Genomic DNA, 25,813 nt, shown 5'->3' on the forward strand with positions numbered 1-25,813 from the left:
CGTCTGACTTGCGTGCCAATGGAGCGCCGGCATAAGAAGAAGAATGTACAATATAAATATGTAGGTACCTATATTTTTCAGAAAATAATTGAGTGGCCTTTTCTATACAATTCGTGATTATTTATTTACCATGTAAAATTAATTAAATTTCCCCAAAATAAAGCACATTCCCAACTCAAAGACCGTTAAAAAAAGTTAGTTAGCTAACAGCCATAAATAATTATTTTATCACGAAATGTCATACCCTCCCTTGACGTTTGCCGAATTATTTTGTAATTCAAGATTTAAAAACGGTTTAATTTGGCTTTAATTACGAGATTGATAATTGAAAAATGATTGTTTGCTTCCAGATATGAACACGCTTTACGTATCTTACCCGTGCAATTGTTATAATGTTGAAATATATATTTTTTACATCGGTTCCCAAGACCGTCAATTGAATAAAAGTAGTTTTTTGTATTAAAAAAGTGTATAATACACACAAACAATGGCTGCGATTCGACACAGTCTTCAAATAGAGGTGTTTGAGGCGAACGCTGAGAAATTGTTAGTTGTTTGCGAAGTGGCAAAACTTTTGAAGAAGAAAAAGACTTGCTACTTATGCATAGTAAACAGCACCGATCTACCCACTTCGGTGGCTGTGTGCCAAGTAAAAAGAATAGATAAGAATGCCTTTAAAAAGAAACGAACTTGGCTGCTGAATGAGATCAGAAGCATAGATGGAGGGACTGACCTAGGCGTAAGTAACGTTATTATTCCAATTCTTTTCATTAGTTAAGCTCAGACACATTTAATAATATAGCTGAAAAGCTAGTATTATGTGTACGAAAGTATTTATTTATATTTCATTAATTTTCGGTAAGTATGCCTAATCGTTCAATGTGTAAATCAACAGTCCACAATCATCATCAACACTACCAATGTGGATCTTAATGACCTCCAGAAAATGTCTCCACTTCCCTCTCTCTGCCGCAAGCTGCCTTATCCTCAAAGATACTCTCTTTTTCTACATAATCTAACCACCGCAGTCATTCTACCGTAAACCCTTTTACACACTTGATTCCATGCTCCGTTCCATGGAGATAATACTAATATACATTTTTAAATAAATCATTTACCCACCATATCATTGATAAACGATTTAAAAACTACAACACCAACATCCACCTAGCAATAAATTATTATTTCTTGTTAGTAACTGACTATACTACTTCACGAGTCACAATACGTTGTAGTTATGTTTCCTACTGTTAAGATAGACTTCAAATATTGATCTTCAATCAATATACAAGTCCTTTTACATACTTACTTACTTCACCCTGTTACGCTCCAGTTTTGAAGCATAGGATAAGCACAAGTTCATACTTCTTCCCTCGGTCCATCACCACATCTCGTGCCTCTCGCCATGTGAGTCCTACAGCATGTTGATGACTATTCTGGTACTGCTGCATAGTGAAGTAGGGTCGACTACGGCAACCGAATCCTTGAAACTGTACCATAAAGTTACAGTGTAGCACTCTGGCAGCATCCATGCACGTCCAAGCCTTGTGAAGTGTCTCTTTATGACTGCTTCAATCACCGAGGGCCAACATGTCTGCCGTCATGCTCACGAACTTGAAAGTATGCTCCTACATACTCTCTATTCTACAATGGATCGCTAACTAATCTAACTGTCTTATTTTACGAACACCTTATCTCGAATTGAACGACCTTTTATCACTAAAATTAATTGTCATTACTTATGGGCACATTGTCACAGATCTTGGTATGTAATATGAATACGTGTATTAAATAAGGCTCTAAGTACCAAAAAGTAGTATTGCCTGTAGTTACAAAATACCGAGTCATTGCAGTAAAATTACATGAAGCAGACCTTTTGAAAAATGTGGTTTCATAGTGTTAAGCAATCACGGCAGCTTCTATAATTTTAGGTATTAAGAACTCGCAAGTGTCAACACACCATGTCAGCTATTTCATATTGAATGACGTTGACCACTGCAGTGCTACTTACACCACTATAAATAAAACACGCCAACGGAGTTGTAACGTCGACATGTTTAAATATTTTACTGTATTTTTTTGACTTGCTTGAGGCACTTAGACCATAGTTGAAGTTATTGGCGTTGGTATGTAGAACACTTTTCTATAAAAATGTCAGTTTTTATTTTTTTGGTACTTAGCGCCTTAATTAATACACATATTCATATGTTGTAAGATCCTGCCAACAGATTCATCAGTTGCCATTCCAATTTTCTCACATACGCAACGGCAACCATTTTTTATGTTCGCTCTGATTACTTACTGTTATAAACAGTTTTATATGATTTTTCAACTAGGCAATGATGTCGAAGATTAGTAGTATTGGCTACTTATCTACGCATCGTGATGAATTTTTGACAATAGTGTGTGAAGTTATCTGCAATGCGGTCACTTGTAGCTAATTTCATATGTGGACCAACGCAATGGCTCAGTTCCATAGTGCTAACACAAGGAATTAATAGTTTTGAGTAATGGCTGATCAAAGTTTTGACTCACCTATACTGACTTGTAGAAACGTGACAAAAACATCGGCCCTACGAGGACAACTAGTAATTTTTTCGAGTTGTAATTTTGTGGAACTGAAGAGGAGCGTTATACGAATATAATGGCTAACAACTCGAAACTTAAAATTTTAAAAAGACATCGTACTATAGAACAGAGCCATTGAATGGTCCTTTTTTTGCTTCAATTTCATTCATTTAGGCTCGTATCTCTATAAAAGGGGGTTTTCAACATCTTTGGGTTAAACTATGTTGTACTGAATTTTTACATTAATAGTTTAGTTATTATACTTTGCACTCAAATTACTAACCTTTTTCAATCAATTTCAGGTTCTCACTTTAGATATAACCGCAGATAAATTATATAGATGGGTGGCATTGAACGAACATGACAGACAGAATTTTATAACTGGCCTTCATCAGATTGTTGTTCACAGCAAAGCCAAAATGGAGTTTTCACATTTTCCAGAGGTCTGGTTAGGTCTTCAAAACCTTCAAAGTCCGGACAGTCCTCTCATCATACCAGGTGTGTATCAAATGTTAATCCTAATTAAATGCAAGCGGCTGCCTAACTACTGCATTATTAGAGTATGCAATGAAGCTCAGTGGACATAACCCCTAAATATTGGTCTGATATTTGTTTTTAATGAATGGATAAAAAATTTTCCACGATGAAACTGGAGACTCATACGCAATTTCTATTAGTTTAGTTATAAAATATCGTCTTCTTTCTTTGACCATATGCACTCTTCAGTTAGAGCATTATGTACACCACACGGTGCCTTCAAGAATTCCTGTCGCTCGCCAGTAATTTTCCTAGGTCATGCCAGCATACAGTAGTTCCGCCGTCCACACTCTGGATGGCATTAGTAGAATTTTAGGACGCTGGAATCTAGTTAACTTGATGAACAAGCAAGTCAGGTTCAAATTTTTTTAATGCATCCACAGCATGTAGTATAGCAAAGTCCAACATCGCCTCCTCACTATCAGCCTGTTGAGAGGCCGCATAGTTCACGTTCTAGTATCTGCCGCAAACATCTGTTCTCGTAGCTCAGTATACGGTTACTCTAAGCCTTTCTAAGATCCCATGACTCGCTACCATGAAACAGCACTGTCATGCAAGCATCAAATAAGAATTAAATATTCAGTTAATAAACCCATAATTCGATTCATTCTTTTTCAATTTAAACTCACTAGTTATATTAAAATAACTATTTGATACTTACTCTAAATCTGTATTGCGTAGGTCCCCAATATTTCTAGATGCGCCAATTAATGAAAGGTTTCAGCTCCAAAAAAGCCAGGGTTTTTATACTTTAGTTGTGAAGGTGGGAATATGTAGTATGCAGCAAAATGGACAGACTTTACCATCAATTTGTGAACAATGCGATTTTTTGTTTTCTAGCTCAATGGTAGATATTTAGTATACAAGATTGTCTTCACTAAAAATAGATTACCTTAGCTTAATTTTATACTCGATATATTGATTTTTTTGTTAACATATTGTATGTTTGAATACAGCTCATGATTGATTCTGATATTCTTGTCACTTATTCTTCACACAGGTTTGTGTGAATGAGAAAACTATTACTACATACTGTATTTAAATTTCCATTTATAATATGGTTAATATAACATTCTTTCTGTAGCCCAAGTAGCGGAAAGTGAATCAGGCTACGAATACCAGGCCATCAGCGGTGACTTGGACGATACCACAGACCTTATGAGCCTCGTCGGAAACTGCGATTCGGCAATTGCAAACGCAGAACAGTTCATGTCACAGCTCGGCGATAAGCTATCTATATTAGATGGGGTAAGCAGATAATTATTACAGAACAGTTCAAATTCATTATAAAATGTTCTAATAGTATTGCTATCTTATAAAAATATTCATAAACTAGTATCCCAGCTTTTCTTATTGAAAGATTTTTACCCAACGTTTTGAATATTGACTTTTACTTAATTATTTATCATAGAAAATATTAGTAACGTTTCATTTCATATTGATTGTAAAATTAAATCTTTAGTGTTTGGGTATATAATTGATTACATTTTAAAAACATGTAAAACTACATAAGTCATCAATAAATATTAACATGTTAAAAATTAATTTGAAATTCTCAATACATCAGTGGCGAAGGGTTTAGGTAAATTAGGTAAATAGTACACACTAAACTTTGACAGTCATATGTATGTATTTTCTTTCATTGAACCAAGACTACAAATTGCAGATAATGTTTGTTAGTTTTTAAAATTCAAATAAACCCTGCGTAAATCAAGTCATAATAAATATTCGTATATCTATAAAATATCTGAGATTATGCCATACAATCATACATTAGATATTTTATAGATAAAAGAATATTTTGTTATCTATTATGATTTGGTTTAGACATGGCTTAATGAATTTTAAAAAATTAACCAGCACCATCTGTAATACATGTATTTTTAGTTCAATGAACACAAATAAGTATGACTGACAAAGTTTAGTGTGCACTATTTATGCCGGATCTCCACAGCCTAACTACACCCTTCGCCACTGCTGCAATTTGTATGGTATTGTTGCATAGCAATTTAGATGCGTTGGTAGCAGGCGGGGCTAGTAGCTATAGATGGTATCACTGACAGTGGTCTGATCGCACCTATCTCACCCAGCAATCCTACCACTCTTTCTAGTTTTCTGCCCAAGGTATCGAAACTTACTTAAACATAACGTGATACCTTTATAAAGCAGAACTAATTTAACCAACTTAAAATAATAATATTTTTGGATGAGTGTTGTAGGTATGGATACATTTAATTTATCTAGAATTGCATCCAACAGGTGCCGTTAAAAGTTACTTATCTTAAAATTGTTTACTCTCATATTTTCGTCTTATATAGTTTTACCTGAACATCACCTTGCACAAATATATTTGCTTTTTTATTCATCATTTGCGGATTACATAATATAATATGTCAGAAAAATGATGTAATCGAATATGTGCCTGCTTGCCATGTTTACTTATCATAATATTAAAGGCTACCGCCCCTTTTTGTGTTCCTACATAGTGATGTTTAATTACACAAAAATAATATGTTTTATATCTAATAACCAAATTGATTACTTATCTGAAAGCATGTACATACTATATCCATTGAAAAGATTTAATTATGTTTGTTTTAAATTTGTAGGAAAATATTGAGAGCATGTTGGCATCCGAAACACAAGTAGAATCACTGATGAACAAATTAGAGGAAGCCATCTCATATGCAGAAATAGTAGAAGCAAGACTAGATAGGTATTGTATTACAGTATAACCATTATTCTTTGTCATTACTGTAACCTTATAACATATTTACACGTGCATGGATTTACTGCTGACAGTACGTATTATCGCGGCCATAACAAGAAAATGCACATGTAAACACGTATTGTCATGAAGTTGCAAGATTGCATGCATGAATCAATAAAGTTTGGAAGCTTCTGAATTTTCATGCGACAGTCAGGATTTTTTTGATCTGCGTCTGCGCAGTAGAACGATAGTGGCCTGCTAGTTGACCTGCCGGCAAAAAATTAACTACACCGAGTAGTGACTCATTTTGTGTAACTGATTTTTATGACCTGTCAAAAAATAGTACCCCATAAAATGACAACATTGTTTCTCCCTTACTTACTCTTGAAGAATGAGATTGGAGAGATAGTCAGCACTTTTACGTGTAATCGGTTATTGTCATGATAGTTTAAAATACTCGCTATTACTGCAAATAAATCCATGCATGTGTACAGGCGCTATTAAGTCTTTACTGTCACCTTCACTACTCAGCAGATGCACAAGACAGAATTCCAATTAGAGGTTACGATGCAATCAATATTTATTTATCCAAAGATTATTATTATAAGATAATTAAGACCTTTTTCTCCTAACCCCCCTGAAAACAATGATTTTGTGAGTATACATGATTACATTATACGTAATAAACACGATGTTACTGTGTCAATAGTGATGGTGGATATATATATGAAAGCATTTGCCACGTTCCTGGCTGCCAAAACTAGCTTACCATTACCTATGAGAATTGTGTGAAACTATCTTACTGTAAAAAATTTGATGTTTTAATAATTAAATGGGTTTGGTTTAGTCGAATTAATACCCAATCACACTAATATATCAGTTCACGTCCCTTACTAATGCATTTTTTTGTGGTCAATTACATACTTACTATTTATACTAATATTATGTGTGCTACCCATGATGGCCGGCGCGCCTTATAATGTTGTGGGTCTAGCAAGTAGACATACTGTTTTTCAATTTGTGTATGAGTCAGAGTATGAAGCTAATAGGTTGAGCAAGTGGCTGACATCCATTTATCGTAAAAACACACGATCAGACATGGTCAAAAAAAAAAAGGGTGCGAAAGGGCGATGTCTTTGATTGAAAAATGAGTTGAATATGCCAAATAAACCAAATAAGCATAAATGAGAAAAACCACGAGTCAAATCAATGCCTCTAAATTACTAAATTCTATACAAAAACATGGGAATTCCAATACAAAGTTGTCCAAAAATCAATCGTGTTTTGGCTCTCTTGAAAACTTTCAGACTTATCTCGTCTTTCCTTTCGCGCACAGAATTATTTCTGTGTATTCTTATATTATACTATATTGTATTGTGTTGTAGGTATGATGAAATGCTCTGTCATATACGTGACACGATGGACAAAATGGAGGAAAAGAACGGAATGATAGAAACGGCAAATAGAAATAGTCAAAAACTTCTGCAGCAACTTGAAAACATCATTGTAAGCTACAAAACCATTTAATTTTTTACATAAAATATAGTAAATTAGTTTTATCATTTTAAAATATTGTCAAATTATTCATTGTCCATTGAATATGAAGGTGATACAAGCAGTCTTCTGGTTCGGTACCGTATTCTACAATTTTGGATAACTCGTTCCAATCAGCATATCATTTACCAAGCTAATTTCTGAGGCTACATAAACCATAAAACCTATATTATAGATTTTTATCTAAGCGCGCGCAGTTGGCAAAATTAAATAAGAAATATTTTCTAATAGTCTTAAAGATGCGGTAGACTAGATGGAAATACATGCTTTCATTTTGTGCACACTGATTTTTCCTTATTTTTCCTAAATGTTACATTGTATAAAATTAACCAGCTTTCCTGTATTTGATGCTAGATATCAACTGCTTCGATTTAGACTAGATCTGCGCATCTATTCTATACATAAGGCTATTATCGGCGGCTATTGAGGGTAGTTTATCATATTTATGTATTGAGTAGGTACCTATTATAATTGTTACGAGGGTGGGTCAATAAGTCCTTAGAAAAGCCGACAGGTGGCACGACTAGTACTGTAAGCGGTTTGTTTTCATGCAGCGGCACTACCGATTCAGTATGCTGCGAAGTTTCAATCAGATTGGTCGGGTTGTTGTTTTTTATTTTCGTACATTTAAAAAAAAATTTGCTTGTTTACAAAAATGGAGAAAATTGAGTTTAGAGCTGTTATTAAACATTTTAATATAAAAGGGTTAACAGCAAAGGAAATAAAAAATGAGTTGGATTTAGTTCACGGCATATCTGCTCCTTCACTTGCAACTATTTATAACTGGTTAAATGAATTTAAACGTGGTCGTACATCAACAAAGGATGAACCACGCTCAGGACGTCCTGTAGAGGTGACTACACCAGAAATGATCAATAAAATCCACGATATGGTGTTAAGTGACCGAAGATTAAAGTTGAGTGAGATAATTGAGGTTACAGGGATCTCAAAAGGTAGCGTCATTTCTATTTTACATGACAAATTGGGCATGAAAAAAGTTTCTGCAAGATGGGTGCCGCGTTTGCTCACAGTCGACAATAAACGCAATAGGGTGGTGGCCTCTAAAGCCCTGTTGTCGCTCATGCAACGCAATCCGGATGAATTTTTTCGTCGCTTTGTGACTGTAGATGAAACATGGATACACCACTATACTCCCGACACGAAAGAACAGTCAAAGCAGTGGATTGCGAAAGGCGAACCATGTCCAAAGAAGGCGAAAACCGTAAAATCAGCTGGTAAGGTTATGGCTACTGTATTTTGGGATGCACGTGGAATTATTTTCGTTGACTATTTGGAAAAAGGAAAAACAATAACAGGGGATTATTATGCATCTTTATTGGACCAGCTAAAAAACGAAATTGAAGAAAAACGGCCTCATTTAAACAGGAAAAAAATCCTCTTTCATCAGGACAATGCCCGTGTTCACACATGTTTACGATCAATGGCTAAAATTGAAGGATTGAAGTTTGAATTGGTCGACCACCCACCGTATTCGCCAGATTTAGCCCCCAGTGACTTTTTCCTTTTCCCAAACTTAAAAAAATGGCTAAGTGGACAACGTTTTTTTTCAAATGAAGAAGTCATCGATCGGACAAATGCTTATTTTGAGGACCTTCCGAAAACTTATTTTTCTGACGGTTTAAAAAAAATTGAGAAACGTCTAACCAATTGTATTGAGCTCCAAGGAGATTATGTTGAGAAATAAAAAAAAAATACAAAAATAAAAACTATTTTAATGCTTTTTTCTAAGGAATTATTGACCCACCCTCGTACAATAAGTGCTGAGTTAACTTTTAGAGCGAGATAGACAGGTTTGACAGTTTAGACAGCTAACTTATTGTGACAATTATAATACCACAATCATGGTGGCCCCCAGGTCAGGATCTTTGTCGGGACCCCCTACGTATTGCTAGGGTTAAAAGCCGTGTGACGCTCTACAGAAACGTTTTCCAAATGGTGTTCCAGGTAAAATTAAGGATATTCAGTGTATTTTTTTGTATTTTTCAATAAATCCACTTGAGATATGAAGTTTTCACACAATAATCAAAATTTGCATTACATAATCACATATTTTTAAATGTTAATATCCATAAAGTAGAATAGCGCCACAGACGACTTTTTTACCATTAGAGCAATTTTGTGATGTGTGTTTATCTCACTTATAAGGTAGTCGCGCCACGACGGGCCCCTCCAGAGCCCGGGCCCCCAGGCTAGAGCCCTGTCAGCTCCCCCTTGTGGGGGCCATGACCACAATACATAAATATGATTAACACCCTCGATAGTCGCCGATAGCAGCCTTGTGTATAGAATAGATGTGCTGCTGTTCAATGGTGATTGGCAGTTTCTGTTAATCAGGTGTATAAAAAATCATACCCATTTATTTATATTGTCTAGAAAAAACTGCAGTTTTTTTAAATTAAGAAAGAAGAGGTATGTCAAAACTAGAGTTTTTTTAAAAATTGTTGTCACCTAAAACACTTATGAAATAACATTTTAATGATAACAATATTCATAACATTATACAAACTATTATGTAGGTACTTAATAAAAATTTTACTTCCGAAAAATGCTTATTTTATGTACTTAATTTTTTTTGTAATTGTAAGTTTATTTTTTACATATTGATTATTTAAAATGAAATTGTTATTTACAAATTCACTCATAGAAGCCGCCCTTAAACTTTTGTGTATTTTATTACAGATCTGGTTGGATGTAACCGGTGCTTCGATGGATATAGTCCTGACAACTGCTGAAGGAAGAGAAGCAGCTCTCAATGCAGGAAACATTCTTCGGAATGCTCTCACCACCCCACAACCACCTTTCATGCAAAAGTAAATCTTTTGTCTGTTTATAAATAAATATCTTCATTGTTTGGTGAAATTAATATATAGCATGAAATTTCATTTGCTTTTCATCATGGATTAATCATCCATTGTCAGAATGACTTACTTTTTCAAGACATTCATTTATAGAGTCAACATCGATTCAGTTTGTAGAGTACCCGTCTCTAGTGTAGTAGAAAGCTAGTGGGTACAGGCTCAAATCCTGAATCTGACAAAAATGACTTTGTTACTAAACATTTTTTTTCTATCATGCGTAATTCGGAACACCGGATTACTGTTTCTTTGTCAGATGTAAAATGATGCTTATTCATTTTGACAGGAGGTCGCATCACGTCACTGTTGTGGCTGTGTGCGGGAGAGATTTAGAACATTGCTGGCTGTTATGATTTATGGCTATGTTGATGTTGAGCCAAACTTTGGTGTGCATTGCACCTAATGCTAAATTTTGGTACTCACTCGATTAAAGCTCACTATGTGAGCGAACACATTTCATAAAATAATATTTATATGCGGTAAATACTAATTTTTATTAATTTAATCTTTTCATAATATTTGTCTCTATTTTCTCTAGGTTGGCTGCGAGTCAAGAGCAACTGCGAAAAGTCAACAAATATAAAGAAAAATTCACCCAGGCACTCACACGCCATCTAAACAATTTATTAATTCATCTAGGCAATGACGCAAGTCAGGAGCTCTCCATGCTAGGAGCTGATGGTCTTACGCTGCCCCAAAGAACCCACATTCACGAAGAGCTCTCCGAATATGCCCCGCTCATGCACTGGACCAAGCAAATGGACTCCAAGGCCTATGTAGCTTTAACTAGAGTAAGAGTTTTGTTGGTTAAATTTATACAAATTTTTAGTATTAGAGAGACATTGAAGAAACTCACTTTAGATGTCGCAACTGATAACTGTCCTCACCTTCTAAAGATATAAATAGCCTCTTATCATTCCTGTTCTGATTTCTAGGCTTAGTTTATTGATAACTTGGTTGAATCCCGGAAGCAACTCTTCAAAATAGTCACACGCCTGGCGTTGGCTAAATATTATGCCTTGGCTTAATTTTTATATTAACTGTTTTCATTATTTTGGTTCTAGGTATATACAAGTTCATTAAGCAAACTATATGATAGAGATATAAAGCAATTCTTCGAGCACGCGAGACAGTTAATCGGGGGCAACACCACCACACAAAATCCCAAGGAGAAGAAAAGCAAAGCTGCCGATCTCAAAGAAGATGCTTCTAGTCATTCCACTTCATCACATTCTTTCGATGCCATTTTAGAAACTGTAAGAAATTAATATCAATTATCAAATCTTCACGAAACTTGAATCAACACAAGTGTTTTGAGAATTTTGTGTGGCTTCAATTAACATTTGAATTTCCCCATACATTATTAAAATTGGAATTTATTGACATATGTATTCCTTTAATAATCAGTAACCTTGGTAACGTAACAACAAAATTTGCAATTATGCAACCTCAAAAATATATTGATTTGAATTCAGAATTCACCGATAGTATCTACAAATGTTACAATGGAGTTATGATGAATGACGATATTCTGAAAATTGCAAGAAACTGGAAAAGCTTAGACCTTGAACGAATGTAAAGCGATTTTCTGATATAGAAAAGATGGTAATAATCATATAAAATTATGAACAGCCTGATTGTTATCCATGCTGGTGATTTTCGTCAGAATATTGCCATTCATTCCAAGAGATAACATGATTCACAAATTTATAGTACATAATATCGACTCTGTTCTGGCAGAACACACTAACTGGAGAATACTAGTTTTGAGTAATTTGACTTTGAAGTTGTTAAAATGTTTGAAATGGTCTATCATGCAAGTTTATTAAGTAATCGTAAAAAGGGTGACTTAGAACAGTGATGATATGTTATATCATTTTGCGCAGAACTTTCAATAAGAAATAACTTACGTGATGAGTATTGTCGAACAAGAACTTCTTGTCCACGTGTTAAAATTGTGAACTAACAATCCCCTCCAGTGCAACTAATCGCTTTTCCACTTTTAAATGAGGAACGCCCGCAAATTTATCATTTCATTTTACGCTCCCGTGGTGTACGGATCTATCAAATTATGTAAATTGATGCTTTTTATAATAAAATAAGTCTTAAACGACCAGGAGTGATGTTATAATTATTATTAATAAACTTTTGGTTTATTGCGAGGAAGAAAAAGAGACACATCTAAAAGGAGAGCCGATACATTATTTAAACATGCCTCCAGCACGCTTTGCCACCATGACAAGTACGTCACTGAGAAGTTTTTTATATGCGACCACAGCCACTTGTTGTTATCGCCGATTTCTTGTTGTCAGCCAGTATTTCTCCCATGGTCAATTTTATGGCGCTATGTAACGAGCAGATAATCCAAAAAGTCCCTGCAGTTACGAATTTGCAGGAGAATGTAAAAAACCTATAAAAACACATAAAAAGCACAAGCGCAATAGCTCACAGTCGTCAATTGTCACTTTCAATTCCACACTCCTACACTATTTCTGTCTTGCTCATGTGTCTTTTTCTTTTCTAAACGTATCCCAATTCAACCCATTTACTAAGTAATTTTGGTCCCCGTTTTAAACAGATTCGCTTTAAGAGATAATTTTTCGGTCCGAATTACCTTCGGATAACGAGGACCCCCTGTACCTAGTACTAGGTGGCGTAAGTATACAGACGTGTTAGGGAGAAAGAAAGCAGTAATCAGACATAAATAATTGTAAGGCAGTTTGCAAATTGACCATTATCATAATGAAGGTAGAGTTAATTTTTCGATCACTTCCTGTTTAATATACTCTCTATTTATTACGAAAGAATAAAATTTATCTAGCGGATTTTGACAGAGTGAAATATAACATGCAGTCTATTGTCATTTATAATGTTGTCAAAATTTTTAATAATAAATTTTTTCAGGTATTATCACAGCTGGAACCAGTATGCCTTTGCGAACAGCAATTTTGTGTTTCCTTTTTCCAATTGGACGGACCCAAGGTAATTTGAAAAACTTTCCACATTCATATTTTTTTTTTTAATTCTACAATCTGGTATAAATCTTGGCCGCCTCACGGAAGAGGTTTTCGTGCAGATTTTTTTTAATGAGAAATGTATGTTAGTCACTTGCTCAACCCAGTCAAACAGACATTGAAAAGCTACATGTTAATTTTACCAGATTCAGGATTTATACCAGAGACTCTCAACTTACCAAACGGATACATTACTGCACAACCATTGATGATAAGATGATAAATTTAATTTAACAATCGATGTTGCCGTATTATCAATAGTATTATTTACCCAATATTGAAAAAGTACAAGACAAATAATATCTAAATTTTATCGTAACCTAACTAAAGCATTCTTGCTTTTCATTAGGATTTGCAATCTTGGTGTCCCGGTCAATTTGTTAATCCTAAAATCACTGGATTGAATCTACTCGAATCCCAGGATTTCAAGATTAAATTTTATATGACCTCACTGCCCAACCTTTTAGTTCTCAACTATTTTATAAAATATACGGAATGACATGATTATTGTCAGGTGTATTAATTCATCAAATTTTTAAATCTGTCCCTCAGAGCGGCCAGCAATCAATGGATGGCTCATTCAACGCCGACACATCAGCGAGCCTCGTGATCTCTCCATCGAGCGATGACCTCAGCAGTAAAGATCTATCGCCAGGATCGGGAGATCTTCAGGGGCAAGGACAGGACCTCGGGAGGTCTCGCCAGGATAGGCTCTTCAGCGAGGATGTCCGGAGGATGATGGCAGAATTGTTCCCCTGCTTAGAACAGGAGCTGGCTGCTTTTATTGCACATTATGAAAGAGTAGACGCTTAGTAAGTGAATGTGACACCACTGTTCCCTGTAAGCTAAAACGCACATAGACTTTTAAGAAAGCACACATTAGATATTGATTCCCGTACATAGCTCAATCAAGTTCAAACCTAAAATAAAATTTACGAATTGAAAAATAAATTGCAGGTTTTTTTGTAAAAAGCTCTATTCGTAAAATTGTAAAAAATATGTATGACCATCGCTTAAGGCTATACCTCAGTTGAGGCATGGTCTACAAAGATCGTGGCTGGGCGATGCGCGGATTGCGGGTCGCGGGTGCAAATCACGCATGCCAAACGAAATATAATTTGTCATATAAATCCAACATGCGTCCATTTAATGTTATGTTTATTGTTCTATTAGTAACAATAATAATATATTCATTGACATGCTTTCTTTTTCAAGTAAATCGGTAACGTTTTTAGTCATCTTTACATAATTTAAGAATTAATACACCCGTCGCCATCACGAAACAAATTGACGTATTGACACCTCGACGTTCGCTTTCAGAATGCCAGCGAGTCCAAAATTTCGTCGCGTCTATAGTTGAAAATTATTTGCCGTTTCACTGATGTATCGTCTTAAAAGTGTATTTTTCTTCGCTATCAAATATTTATATCTGACGTTAAAATTCAATTCAAATTATTGTGAATAGATGAGTATTTTAAATAGTTTATTTTAGAAAATGTCTATTATCTCAAGCCACCTATTACTTACCATCAGTGGCGAAGGGTGGAGGTAGGCTGTTAAGATCCGCTATAAAAATTGCACATTAAACTTTTTCAGACATACATATTTGTTTTCATTGAAATAAGACTACAATTTACAGATAGTGTTGGTTAGTTTTTAAAATTCAATTAAACCCTGATAAACCAAGCCATAATAGATAATAGTCAAAAAATACATGCCTATCTATAAAATATCTAAAACTTTGCAATTAAATCATACATAACTTTCAATATTTTATAAATAGAATATTTTTTTTTATTTATTATAGTTTGTTTTAGTCAGGGCTTAATGAATTAAAAAAAATAACCAACAATATGTGTTATATGTATATTTAATCCAACGAAAACAAATAACTATCAATGAAAAAGTGTGCACAATTTTGTCGTATTGCCCAAATTAGACCAAAACTATTATGGTTTCGTTTAGGCATGGTTTAATTGATTTTTAAAAACTAACTAACACCATCTGTAAATTGTAGTCTTAGTTCAATAAAAACAAATACATATGACTAAAAAAGTTTAGTGTGCACTATTTATAGCGAATCTTAACAGCTTACCTCCACCCTTCGCCACTGCTTACCATACAGTTCAGTAAATATTATTCACTGTTTTTTTTTTTTTCGACCATGTCCGATCCTAATATGATCATAAATGGGCCTCCACGGTGTGGAGGTTTGTATTAACAGAGTATTGTTTTTATGAGAAATGGATGTTAGCCACTTGCTCGACTTAATAGGTCCATACTCTGACTCAAACACAAATTGTACAACAATAGGTGTGTTTGCTAGACTCACGACTCTATAAGCCGATGCTTAAGCCACTCGGCCATCGTGTGCGTTGGTTGTTGGTAATTTTTTAAAATATTATTTTTCTGTCGGTGGCCTCACATACTGGCGTGACTGCAGCTTGTCGACTTTGTGTATTTGATTTAGTTAAGAGGCCATCCATAGACTGAAACAGTATGCGGTTTAGAAGCGTGTGCCACACTAAACTTATGAAAATATAATTTCACCAAGTTTGTAAGTGAATTGTATGGTATAAACGGTTACAATCAGATGCTTATAATATACTTTGTGAAAATATGTTTCCATGAACAGTAATCATAAGTTTAGTATGGCACACGGTTCTAAGCCGCATACGGTTTCAGTCTATGGATGGCCTCTTAGATCCGCAAAGCATGTGTAACTCAATGTACTTACATGCAGAGTAAATTCAACATTCTTGGTTGGAAAAAATCATTGGTGCTTGCAATTAACTTGAAAAGCACTTAGCGAGATGATTGTTTTGTAAACATCGGTTTACGTCCAGTCTGTGCATGTGAGGCTGATAATATTTTTTTTATAATATCTTCATATCCTGGGATGGTGACATTACTACGTCACCAACTGGAGCAATCCTCTGGTGATCTGGTTTTTCTCCCTTTTTTGAGGATTTCGCTTCCATCTGGAAAGGGCATGCTCACGTGATCTCATATAATAATAGACATTATTATATCATGGCTATGAATATCTTAGTGGTGATCTGCGGAACTAAGAATCTCGCTTTTTCTTTCACATACATATCTATGCCCTCAACCCTAGCTTTTGTATTTTGCAAGACATTGGTTTAAAATGATTAACAATATTATTTTGATTATTTTCAGTGGCTGCATGCAGACCTTGGTTGTCGTCGGAACCCATGTATTAGCAGCCCGAGATGCTGGAAGTTTATTATCCGTTTCTCTGGGATCCTGTCTGGTACAAGCGAAACGAGCATGTGATGCTGCGCTGAGGAGGCGTCTCCAAGCATTATCAGAGCCGTGCAAAGCCACCATGAGGAAACCCAAGTGTGGTATACTTCCGTTCGTGGAAAGCTTTGAGGTACACTTCTAAACTAACCGAAAATATTATTATCTATGGTCTTTGGTCAGTTTATAATAAGTGTAATATCTGATGGATATATTTAGAATAGTTTCAATAACCACGTTTATATGAAAAAATGAAACAAAATGATGTGGTTTCAAATAATACTATGTGGATGGGCCATTTATATTCCCATTCCATTCCCTATCTCATCACCCACCTCCTAATCCTCAGTGTTATTGTCACCAGACAATGTATAAGCAATTGTGCGTCATGAGAGATCGTGTTGCAAAGAGACATTCAGTTGCATCTCGACAGCGAACACGTGCGGGCTTCTAATAGCTTTCCGTCGCTTAAGTGATTGACTCAATAGATACAGACTCTATTATCATCATTCATACACCCTCACATATAATCCATAAAACTGTGTCACAAAGTGCGGGAGTGTACGAACCGGGTGACCCAAAACAACTATACCGCGCGTGCGAAAGTTGAAACCAGACCACGGAGCCATCATACATCATCACAAAGGTCAGTGTCTGGCATTCTGTTCCATCGCCCCCACGCCTAGATCCGACCTCCCATCTTCCCACAAAATAATTATTACAGTCCACTTAAAAAGCTCAACCACTATGTATTTTATGTGATTCATCAAATGTTTGGTCATAAGGCTGAAAAGATATGGCATTATAATGACACAAATATTGTTTCTATAATGTGTGCAGATTGTCTCCGTTTAGACCCCTAACATAACCGCCAAATTCTTAATTTTCAGCATGTTTAGGACATTCAGATTCAATTAAATTGCAATATTGAAAACTGTGCATTCTTCCTTGTAATAAATAGACTGTTTAATTAACCTTATCACTGCCAGCCAATATTTACTAGGTGGACACTTGTAGGCCAGCTATTTTCGGAATAAAATAAATCCTTTAAAAAATATGATATAGGAACGGAATGATAAATATTTGTGAAAACTTACCAACATATCATGTTTATCGTGAATATTTTCACGTTAAAATGATAAATATTACTTAGAAAATATACACAGAATGTTTATTCAGAAGTTATGACGTTGTAATTTGTCCGTGGCCTGACGCGACATACATGCTTTGGCAAGTTAATTCGTCCGTGGCACGGATGGCTTTTGCTTTTAGGACTGCATGCTAAAAGGAATTGTTATTTTTTTGTAGGAATTTTGCAAGACGGCCGAAAGTATCTTCAGCAAGTCGAATAGACGCGCCGACCTGGACAAGTGGTACGTTCAGCTGGTAAGCGCCATGATGCACTCCATACAGAGGATGGATCATCCGAGAACACCACACCAAGTTATCAAAATGGGTCAGTAAACAATAATAATTATCGTCGGTGAATTCCAAACAGGTTCAACTACTTAGTATTGCATAAAAAAATATTATAAATTAATAATACAAAGACAACACCAATGCCATATATGAAACAAATTTAGTAATATTATTGCATAATTCGGACCAACCTCAGAAATAGACATCTTCGAAAAAATCGTTAAAAACTAACTTGTCCCGAATAGGAATTGCACCCGTAATAGATGTATAATTGTTGATACTTTGTAACAAATATGAATCTGATTTCTTCATTCTGTTAACCTTTTAGCAGCCCAGCTGATAATACTAGGTATAATCTCCAGGGCCCAAGAATTAAATAATATATAAAAAAAAAAATTATCAGTGGAAAATTTTATATCTAGCACTTACATATTATGAGACATCATTTGAAGTTCGTCGAAAGGGTTTTTCATTCATAATTTCACGAAAATGTCGGAAAATTTGCACCAAGGTTAGGGTTATCACAACACTGCGAATTTACAAGAAATAGTTCAAAAATATTTTTAAAAAATTCAAAAAAAAAATTTATAAAATTTATAAATTTTACAAATACACATTTTTTTTTGCAATATCAGTATTATTTTCACTGTCCACATAAACATCTTTAAAAGTTTTCTTCCGTATGGTAAATTTCGAAACACGGTTCAAAGCATAGTGCAATGTCACATTGCTTGCACACAAACCGCGTTTCCCTACGTTTCTTATTGTTTTTTGTATTATAACATACGTAACACCTTTTGGTGGCACTATTTTTTTTGTCCGTGGGTGGTATTTTACCCAGAAAATGCCTCTCCGTAAGCCTAGTGGGTAGCGGCACCTTCCGCTTCAAATTTGTCTTTGGCTGTGTCTTGTGTTTTTGAATCAGTTGATCAATAACGTTCAACTGAAAGTCACCTAAGGGCTGTTTTTTACCAGTTTTTTGTTGGTACAATATATGCGCATTCAGTAATGATAAATCTAATAGATGGAAAAAAAGTTTTTTGTACCATTTCAGGGTTTTTCGTGATGAGTTTACGGATGAAAGCATCATGTCACTTTGGTCTACAGCGCCCATGTTTTTGTTGTAGTCCACGATGGACTCGGGTTTTGAAATAGGAATTTTTGTCACATAGTTTACTTTTCCCGTCGGTTTGAATACATTCTTGTGCACTGTGGTCAACATTGTCACGTCTTTTTTGTCTTTCCACGCCAATGCCATCATTTCGTCAGTGTGAAATGCCTCGGTTTCCCCTCTCTTCAATTTTTTTTACGAATTTCGGCATCCCAATTCGATTTCTTCTCACGGTTCCGCAGGCATTTGTCCGGTGGTCATACAGGTACTTGAACAATGTTGGGCTGCTGTACCAATTGTCGATGAAAAGCGTATGTCCTCGTTCCAAGTACGGTTCAAGTAATGTCACCACAACGTTGCCTGATATTCCGATGTAATTTTTCTTCTGAATTTCTGTTTGTTTCCCTGTATAAATTATTATATCTAACACAAAGCCAGTTTTACAATCGGCCATTACGAAAATTTTAATGCCGAAACGACTTGCCTTCGTTCGGATAAATTGGCGAAATAAAAGCCTCCCTTTGAAGAGAAGAAGACTCTCATCGATGCACAAATTTTGATAAGGATACAAGTACTGTTTGAAAGAAATTTTCAGCTCTTGCAAGACCTGTCTTATCTTGTACAATCGATCTCCGGGAATTTGGGTTTCATTATCGCTAAAATGCAACATTCGATGCAAGAGCTCAAAACGATTTCTGGACATTGATTCGGAATAATACGGTGAAAACAACGGTCTTTTGATAGACCAGTGTTCAGTAATTTTGTTGCGAGAATTACGTGACATGAGCATGCACACTCCCAATAATGTGTATATATCATCGGTTGTGCAGTCTACCCATCGTCGTAAACGATCACTTAGAACCGTGATATTTTTTGTAGCAAATTTAAATTGTTTATTTGTCTCTCGCACTATCATTTCAATAAAGGAAATGTGGATAAAACACTTGAAATAATCAATTTCAATTGCATCCAAAGCTAAACTATCTGCTTTGCATCCCGATTCAGTATCATCGAATGAAAATGCGCGCGGGTCAAATAAATCCGATTTCCACTCAAATGTCGGCCTTTCAGTAGCTTCGGATGTAGTTGGTTCATTTTCTTCAACTTCCAAAGTATCGTCAACTTCATCAACTTCGGAATCATCACTATCGTCTTCAGATTCAATCGTTTCTAAAAGATTGTCAATTTCACCATCTTCACAATATTCATCCATTTTGAATTGGAAAAATTGGTAAACTAAACTCGTAAATATAACACTTTTGTTTGTCCAAATTGAATGCAAAATATAAATAAAAATAGTCACAGTACTTAGTCACTCGACACTAATAAAATTTTCAATCTGAAAACATCGAAAATGTTTCAATTCAATAAGTAAACTCGTAAATATAACACTTGTATACGCAAATCATCCGCGAAATATAAATATAAATACTCACAACACTTCGTAACTCAACACAAATTAAATTTCAATAAGAAAAAATGCAAATTCTTTCAATTAGAACGCAAATCAGACTATCATACCGACGACCAATTATTACGCGATAGCGGTGCGAACTAATGAGTCAAAAATTTCTCAGTACATGGGAAGAAATCGGTAACCCTGAACGGGCCTCTCGGGAATCCCCTTTATTCTCGCGATGTATTTGACTTTTCAAACATTTCTGCCTGCAGAGCTTGCCCATAGATGTCAATACACGTATAGACTCTGACGATATGACTCATATTAGGCTCAAAAACGGCGCGACGAGTTTCGCTCGTCACGGGCGCACGAAAGTAGACGCCCATGACGAGAACCACTCGTCAGTGGCTGTTAAAGGGTTAATGGGAATCAACTTTTGTAATTCATTATAGAATATCTTAACTATTAAAGCTCTCACCCAGATTACAATGGATGTGGATTCAAGTCCGATTTGGTCCAATCTTTATAATTTTTTTATAGAAGAGGAATAGATATGTTTCTGACGCTGTTCCAAATGATGTATATTTAATGAAGACTGTTGCATTTACCCTCAGATTGTAATATGTTTTGGACGGTTACATGTAAATTCTACGTAAAACATTTTGCCGCGAGCTTTCTTATCGGAAAGAGACGACCGTATACTATACGGTGTCCAATTTTATAAGATTCAATATGAACATTATTCAATTTTCATAGCTGATTTTGGCAAAATTCATGAATTCAAGAATGAAAACCTAACCGAATAAATAATCCAGTATATCGGCTTTTTTGAAAATTTATTTGCTACTGGCTTCCTGTAAAGTGTAATCGACAAGAACTGTTTTATTTAGACATGAATTTTATGTTAGTAGGTACTATACGACCCAAAGAGGTTGGACGGTCTTTAATATACGGCCATATATTTCCGATACAACATTTCACGGAGAAGTGTGATACGATTCATGGTGAACTGCATATATACAAGTTTCCGGACACCATTTTGGACACCATACTCAGTGCCTATTACCCTCTCCTGGAGAGCGAAAGATGTTTGTTTGAATCTGATTTTTTCTAATAATGTAGATATGTGTCTGAAGCATTTCTAAATAATTTTTACAAGATATTTTTGTTTTCTAGTAAATTATCATGTTGACTCGTAAGCAGATCATATGGACCTTCATAGAGTGGAGGTTTTATTAACATACTTTTATTTTGTGAGAAATGACCATACGCCAAACCCATTGGTTTCTTGTACTGGATAAAACACACATTGAAAAAATCAATATACATTTTGCCAAGCTACGGGATCGAAACAGCGACTAACGGAGACGTCCGCGTTACCAACCATTTCTATTAATAATGTACAATTATTATAAATGTACATTAAATTCTTTTTTATGATTTTCAGAGAACTTTCATCACCTCTATTCATTGTTATGTCAATTGAAAATACCTTCGCTGGATGGATTGAGGAAGGAAGCCAAAGTAAAATACAACGATTCTCTCAAGGCCTATGTCACCCAATATTTTGGAAGACCTCTAGAAAAACTGAATGTGAGAATTACTTTTATTATATTCGTTTGCATCAATCACTACAACTTACATTTTCAGTAATTGATTTACCATCTAGCTAGATAGTTTTAATGGTGATATAGTCTGTTCCAGTCCATGGCTTACCACACAACGAAATTGTCCAGCAGGCATCTCTCTCCATAAAGTTTCAAATACATTATGATGCACGTCACATACTATCATGCTGTCTCGGCGACAAATTTAGTCATTTCGCAGAATCACTATCTCTATAAATTCAATGATGGAGAGTGCCAACTCAAGTATTATGAATTATTATTCATTATTTATGCTAATTTCAAGATAGACAATAGTCAAAAAATATTCATTTACATACTTGCATAATTTTAGAATTTTATAGATAAATATGTAGAAGAATATTTTTTATCAATTATGGTTTGGCTAGGCAGGGCTTAGTAAATTTAAAAAAAACTATGCATGACCATCTGTGATATGTATTCTTAATTCAACGAAAACAAATAAGTATAACTAAAAATGTGTGCACAATTTTTGTCGGATCGCCCATAACATACCCAAACTATTATGGTTCGGTTAGGCAGGGTCTAATTGAATTTTAAAACTAACCAGCACCATCTGCAAATTGTATCCTTAGTACAATGATAACAGATAAGTATGACAAAGTTTTGTGTGCACTATTTATGTTGAATCTTAACAACCTCCCTCCGAGACACCTCGCAATAATTGTCATGATCCCAGTAAAATGAGAGTCAACACATTTTTATTCAATATTCAATTGTTAATTTCAGTTTTATGTTTACAGTTATTCTTTGAAGGAGTGGAAAGCCGTGTCAGTCAGGGCGTAAACAAATCTGAAATATCTTACCAAATGGCATTTAGCAAACAAGAACTTAGGAAAGTGATCGCAATGTATCCCCATAGAGAAGTCAAAAAAGGGCTGGACAGTCTCTACAAGAAGGTCGAAAAACATCTATGTGAGGAAGAAAATCTGCTACAAGTAAGATATTTTTGTTTATTTAGACAAACTAGGTCACCATCCTGACAGACGCACCAGAATGAATTTTGGAATAAATTCGCGAAATTACACTTATTGCTAGAAATGCGAATAGTACGGCATTTGTCAATAATTTTCAGATATTTTGTGGGTTATCCGTATCGTATAAAAATAGATTACACTATATAAGACAAGCAGTTTTTTAAATCTTTAGGACGTAATTGATTTTTTATTTAGCACTAAACTTCCTGAAGAAAAATAAACAAAAGTTTTTATTTATTGAACTTCTACTAACTAATTAGAGGACACAGTTACATAATATAAATCGCTCACCGTGAGCTGTTGTATTGGAAACAGATGGCCGTAAAGCATTGAAATTTACATTATTGCTACTGATTCTAAAATGTTTAAAATATACATTCATATTCCAGAGTTATTCCATACACCTGTATACTTTGGCATCGTAAATAGCACCAAATGATATGAATGAAAGCGGGTGAGATGCTGCGGCTTAATTCTGTTGTGCTTGGCTCAGTGTGGCCAACCCCCTTTATCCACCACGTCATAGAAATACGTAAAAAAATTTAACTAAACCACTTTCACGATTGTTTTACTTACAGGTTGTGTGGCGAGCCATGCAGGAGGAATTCATCACGCAGTATAAATATCTCGAAGAACATATCCAGCAGTGCTATCCCGGATCCATGATCGCTTTAGACTTCACCATCAAGGATATCCTAGAATCATTCTCGGAAATAGCGCGCTCGCACTAACAGAATTTTAGAAAAAGTTAGAACCTAATATTGAATCACCAAAATGGACGCAATACATTGTGATCAAAGTGTGTAAAGGCAGAAAAAGTTACGTGTGTTATTTGGAATTTCTTCTTCTTTTAATCGTGCTTTTACTGACAATTGCTGTACGTCTCCGGATTGTTTCCCAGTTTTATCAGATCACCTATATCGGTTACATTTTACTTTGTCATGCTACAGAGAAATGTAATTAATATATCAGGCCGCGTTAATTTAAAGGTCGTGAGAATTGGCAAACCTGAAAGTTTGTGCAATCAAGATTGGTCGATTTATACTGGAGACAAAATCTATGTAAAATATACGGGTTACCCCAAACAAAAATAATCAATAATATTATGTACCTCTTTGACAAATAATACAATTTTGGTTTTGTGTCCATAAACAATATTTATCATTTTAATACACGGGCTCTCTATTATTTTTTGATTTCTTTCTGGTTTTGTTGAATTTTATAAGATGTCGAATAGCATTATCATGTTCATGGTAACACTGAAATAGAATAAAAGGCTGTTCTACAAAGGCTTTAATTAGAATTAAATCATTGGATTGACATCATTTGTTAATTTGAATCAGTCTGAATTACTAATGTATCTTTGCAATGCTTTGTTTATTTAATATAGGCATGTTGACTTGCTGGATGAGCAATGAAGAGAATTAATCATAACAAGTAAATATTACGACATCTTTTCACATAATAACAAATTCTGAAATTCTGTGTGTTCCACGATTTGATGTGAAATCGATAGATCTGAAAACGTAACTAAGTTTGGTTCTCAACCTGTAAATACAATAAGTACAGATATTTACGTTTGTCCAAATGGCACGATTGACTCGCGCATAAAAACTTGCGCGTATTCCACGTACATGTGACCTCATTGAGCCTTCCACATGTAATCGCCACATGTCACTTCTCGCGCGCGGTCGATGTACAGGTGTTCTCATTGAGCTGTCCACATGCACTCGCGCCGTATCACAGCGAATCCAATGAAAAGAATGAGTCAATTTATCATAGTAGACGTGACTGACGATTATTAATATTTTAGTTGTAATAAGGAGAGAAATTTTACGAAATATTGTCAATATGGGCATTCTTTCAGTGGTGAAGGTTGGAGGTAAGCTGTTAAGATCCGACATAAATAGTGCACACTAAACTTTGTCAGTCATATGTATTTTTTTTTCCATTGAATTACGACTTTAAATTGCAGATGGTTTTAGTTAGTTTTTAAAATTCAATTAAACCCTGTGTAAACCAAGTCATAATGCATAATAGTCAATCTATAAAATATACTATTTAATTTTGGGTATACCATAGATAGCACAGTATTTTATCTGTTATAGGCAGGGCTTAATGAATTTATAAAACTAACCAACATCTGTAATAATATGTATTCTTAATTCAACGAAAACAAACAATTATGACTGAAAAAGTGTGCAATATTTATGTTGGATCACCCATAGCTGACATAAACTATTATGGTTTTGTTGAGACAGAGTTTAATAATTGATTTTTAAAAACTAACCAACACCATCTGCAAGTGTTGACCATCTGTAAATAATTGTAGTCTTATTCTAATGAAAACAAATATGTATGACTGACAAAGTTAAATGTGCACTATTTATGTTGGTTCTTAACAGCCTACCTTTACCCCTCGCCACTGCATTCTTAGACGAATTATTTCTTCTCATTAGACGCCTTACTTCTCACAATTGAGTTTGTTCTAAAAAAAATTGCAAAGGGACAGATTTGAATGTAATTTATTATTTCTTTGTTCAAGTTTGTGTAATATTTTCTGGGTGTGCAAATATACATCTAGTATTAATACTATCGACCGAAGGTACTTGATGGAATTTGAATTTAAATTCGAATGTATTTCCATATTGCTAAATAATATTCAAGAACAATTTAAGTCAATTAGATTTAAGAGTTTATTATGAACCATTGTTTTACTTGATATTGTTGTATTAGCC

General features: G+C 34.9%; 1 protein-coding gene across 1 annotated transcript; it reads left to right on the top strand.

The window, feature by feature from the left end:
• Positions 1–169: 169 nt before the first annotated feature.
• On the top strand, positions 170–24,224 carry Sec3 (exocyst complex component Sec3). Its single transcript, XM_085942221.1, has 15 exons — positions 170–739; positions 2,871–3,066; positions 4,190–4,353; positions 5,715–5,821; positions 7,201–7,321; positions 10,070–10,200; positions 10,784–11,036; positions 11,310–11,501; positions 13,150–13,227; positions 13,812–14,071; positions 16,440–16,656; positions 17,832–17,979; positions 21,900–22,045; positions 22,842–23,036; positions 23,654–24,224. The coding sequence occupies exons 1-15, from the start codon at positions 488–490 to the stop codon at positions 23,804–23,806; spliced, it is 2,613 nt and encodes an 870-aa protein (XP_085798347.1). The 5' UTR covers positions 170–487; the 3' UTR covers positions 23,807–24,224.
• The last annotated feature ends 1,589 nt before the right edge of the window (positions 24,225–25,813 follow it).

Source organism: Rhyacophila brunnea, unplaced genomic scaffold (genome assembly GCF_057557595.1).
Source record: "Rhyacophila brunnea isolate RB1 unplaced genomic scaffold, BYU_Rbru_1.0 scaffold_14, whole genome shotgun sequence".
NCBI lineage: Eukaryota > Metazoa > Arthropoda > Insecta > Trichoptera > Rhyacophilidae > Rhyacophila > Rhyacophila brunnea.

What these genes read in the sequence shown, in the direction of transcription:
- Sec3 (XM_085942221.1), top strand. Translation starts at nt 488, where the DNA reads ATGGCTGCGATTCGACACAGTCTTCAAATAGAGGTGTTTGAGGCGAAC. An exon ending in TATGAAAGAGTAGACGCTTA is followed by an intron (nt 14,072 to 16,439) that starts GTAAGTGAATGT and finishes GATTATTTTCAG; the next exon opens with TGGCTGCATGCAGACCTTGG. An exon ending in GACCTCTAGAAAAACTGAAT is followed by an intron (nt 22,046 to 22,841) that starts GTGAGAATTACT and finishes TTATGTTTACAG; the next exon opens with TTATTCTTTGAAGGAGTGGA.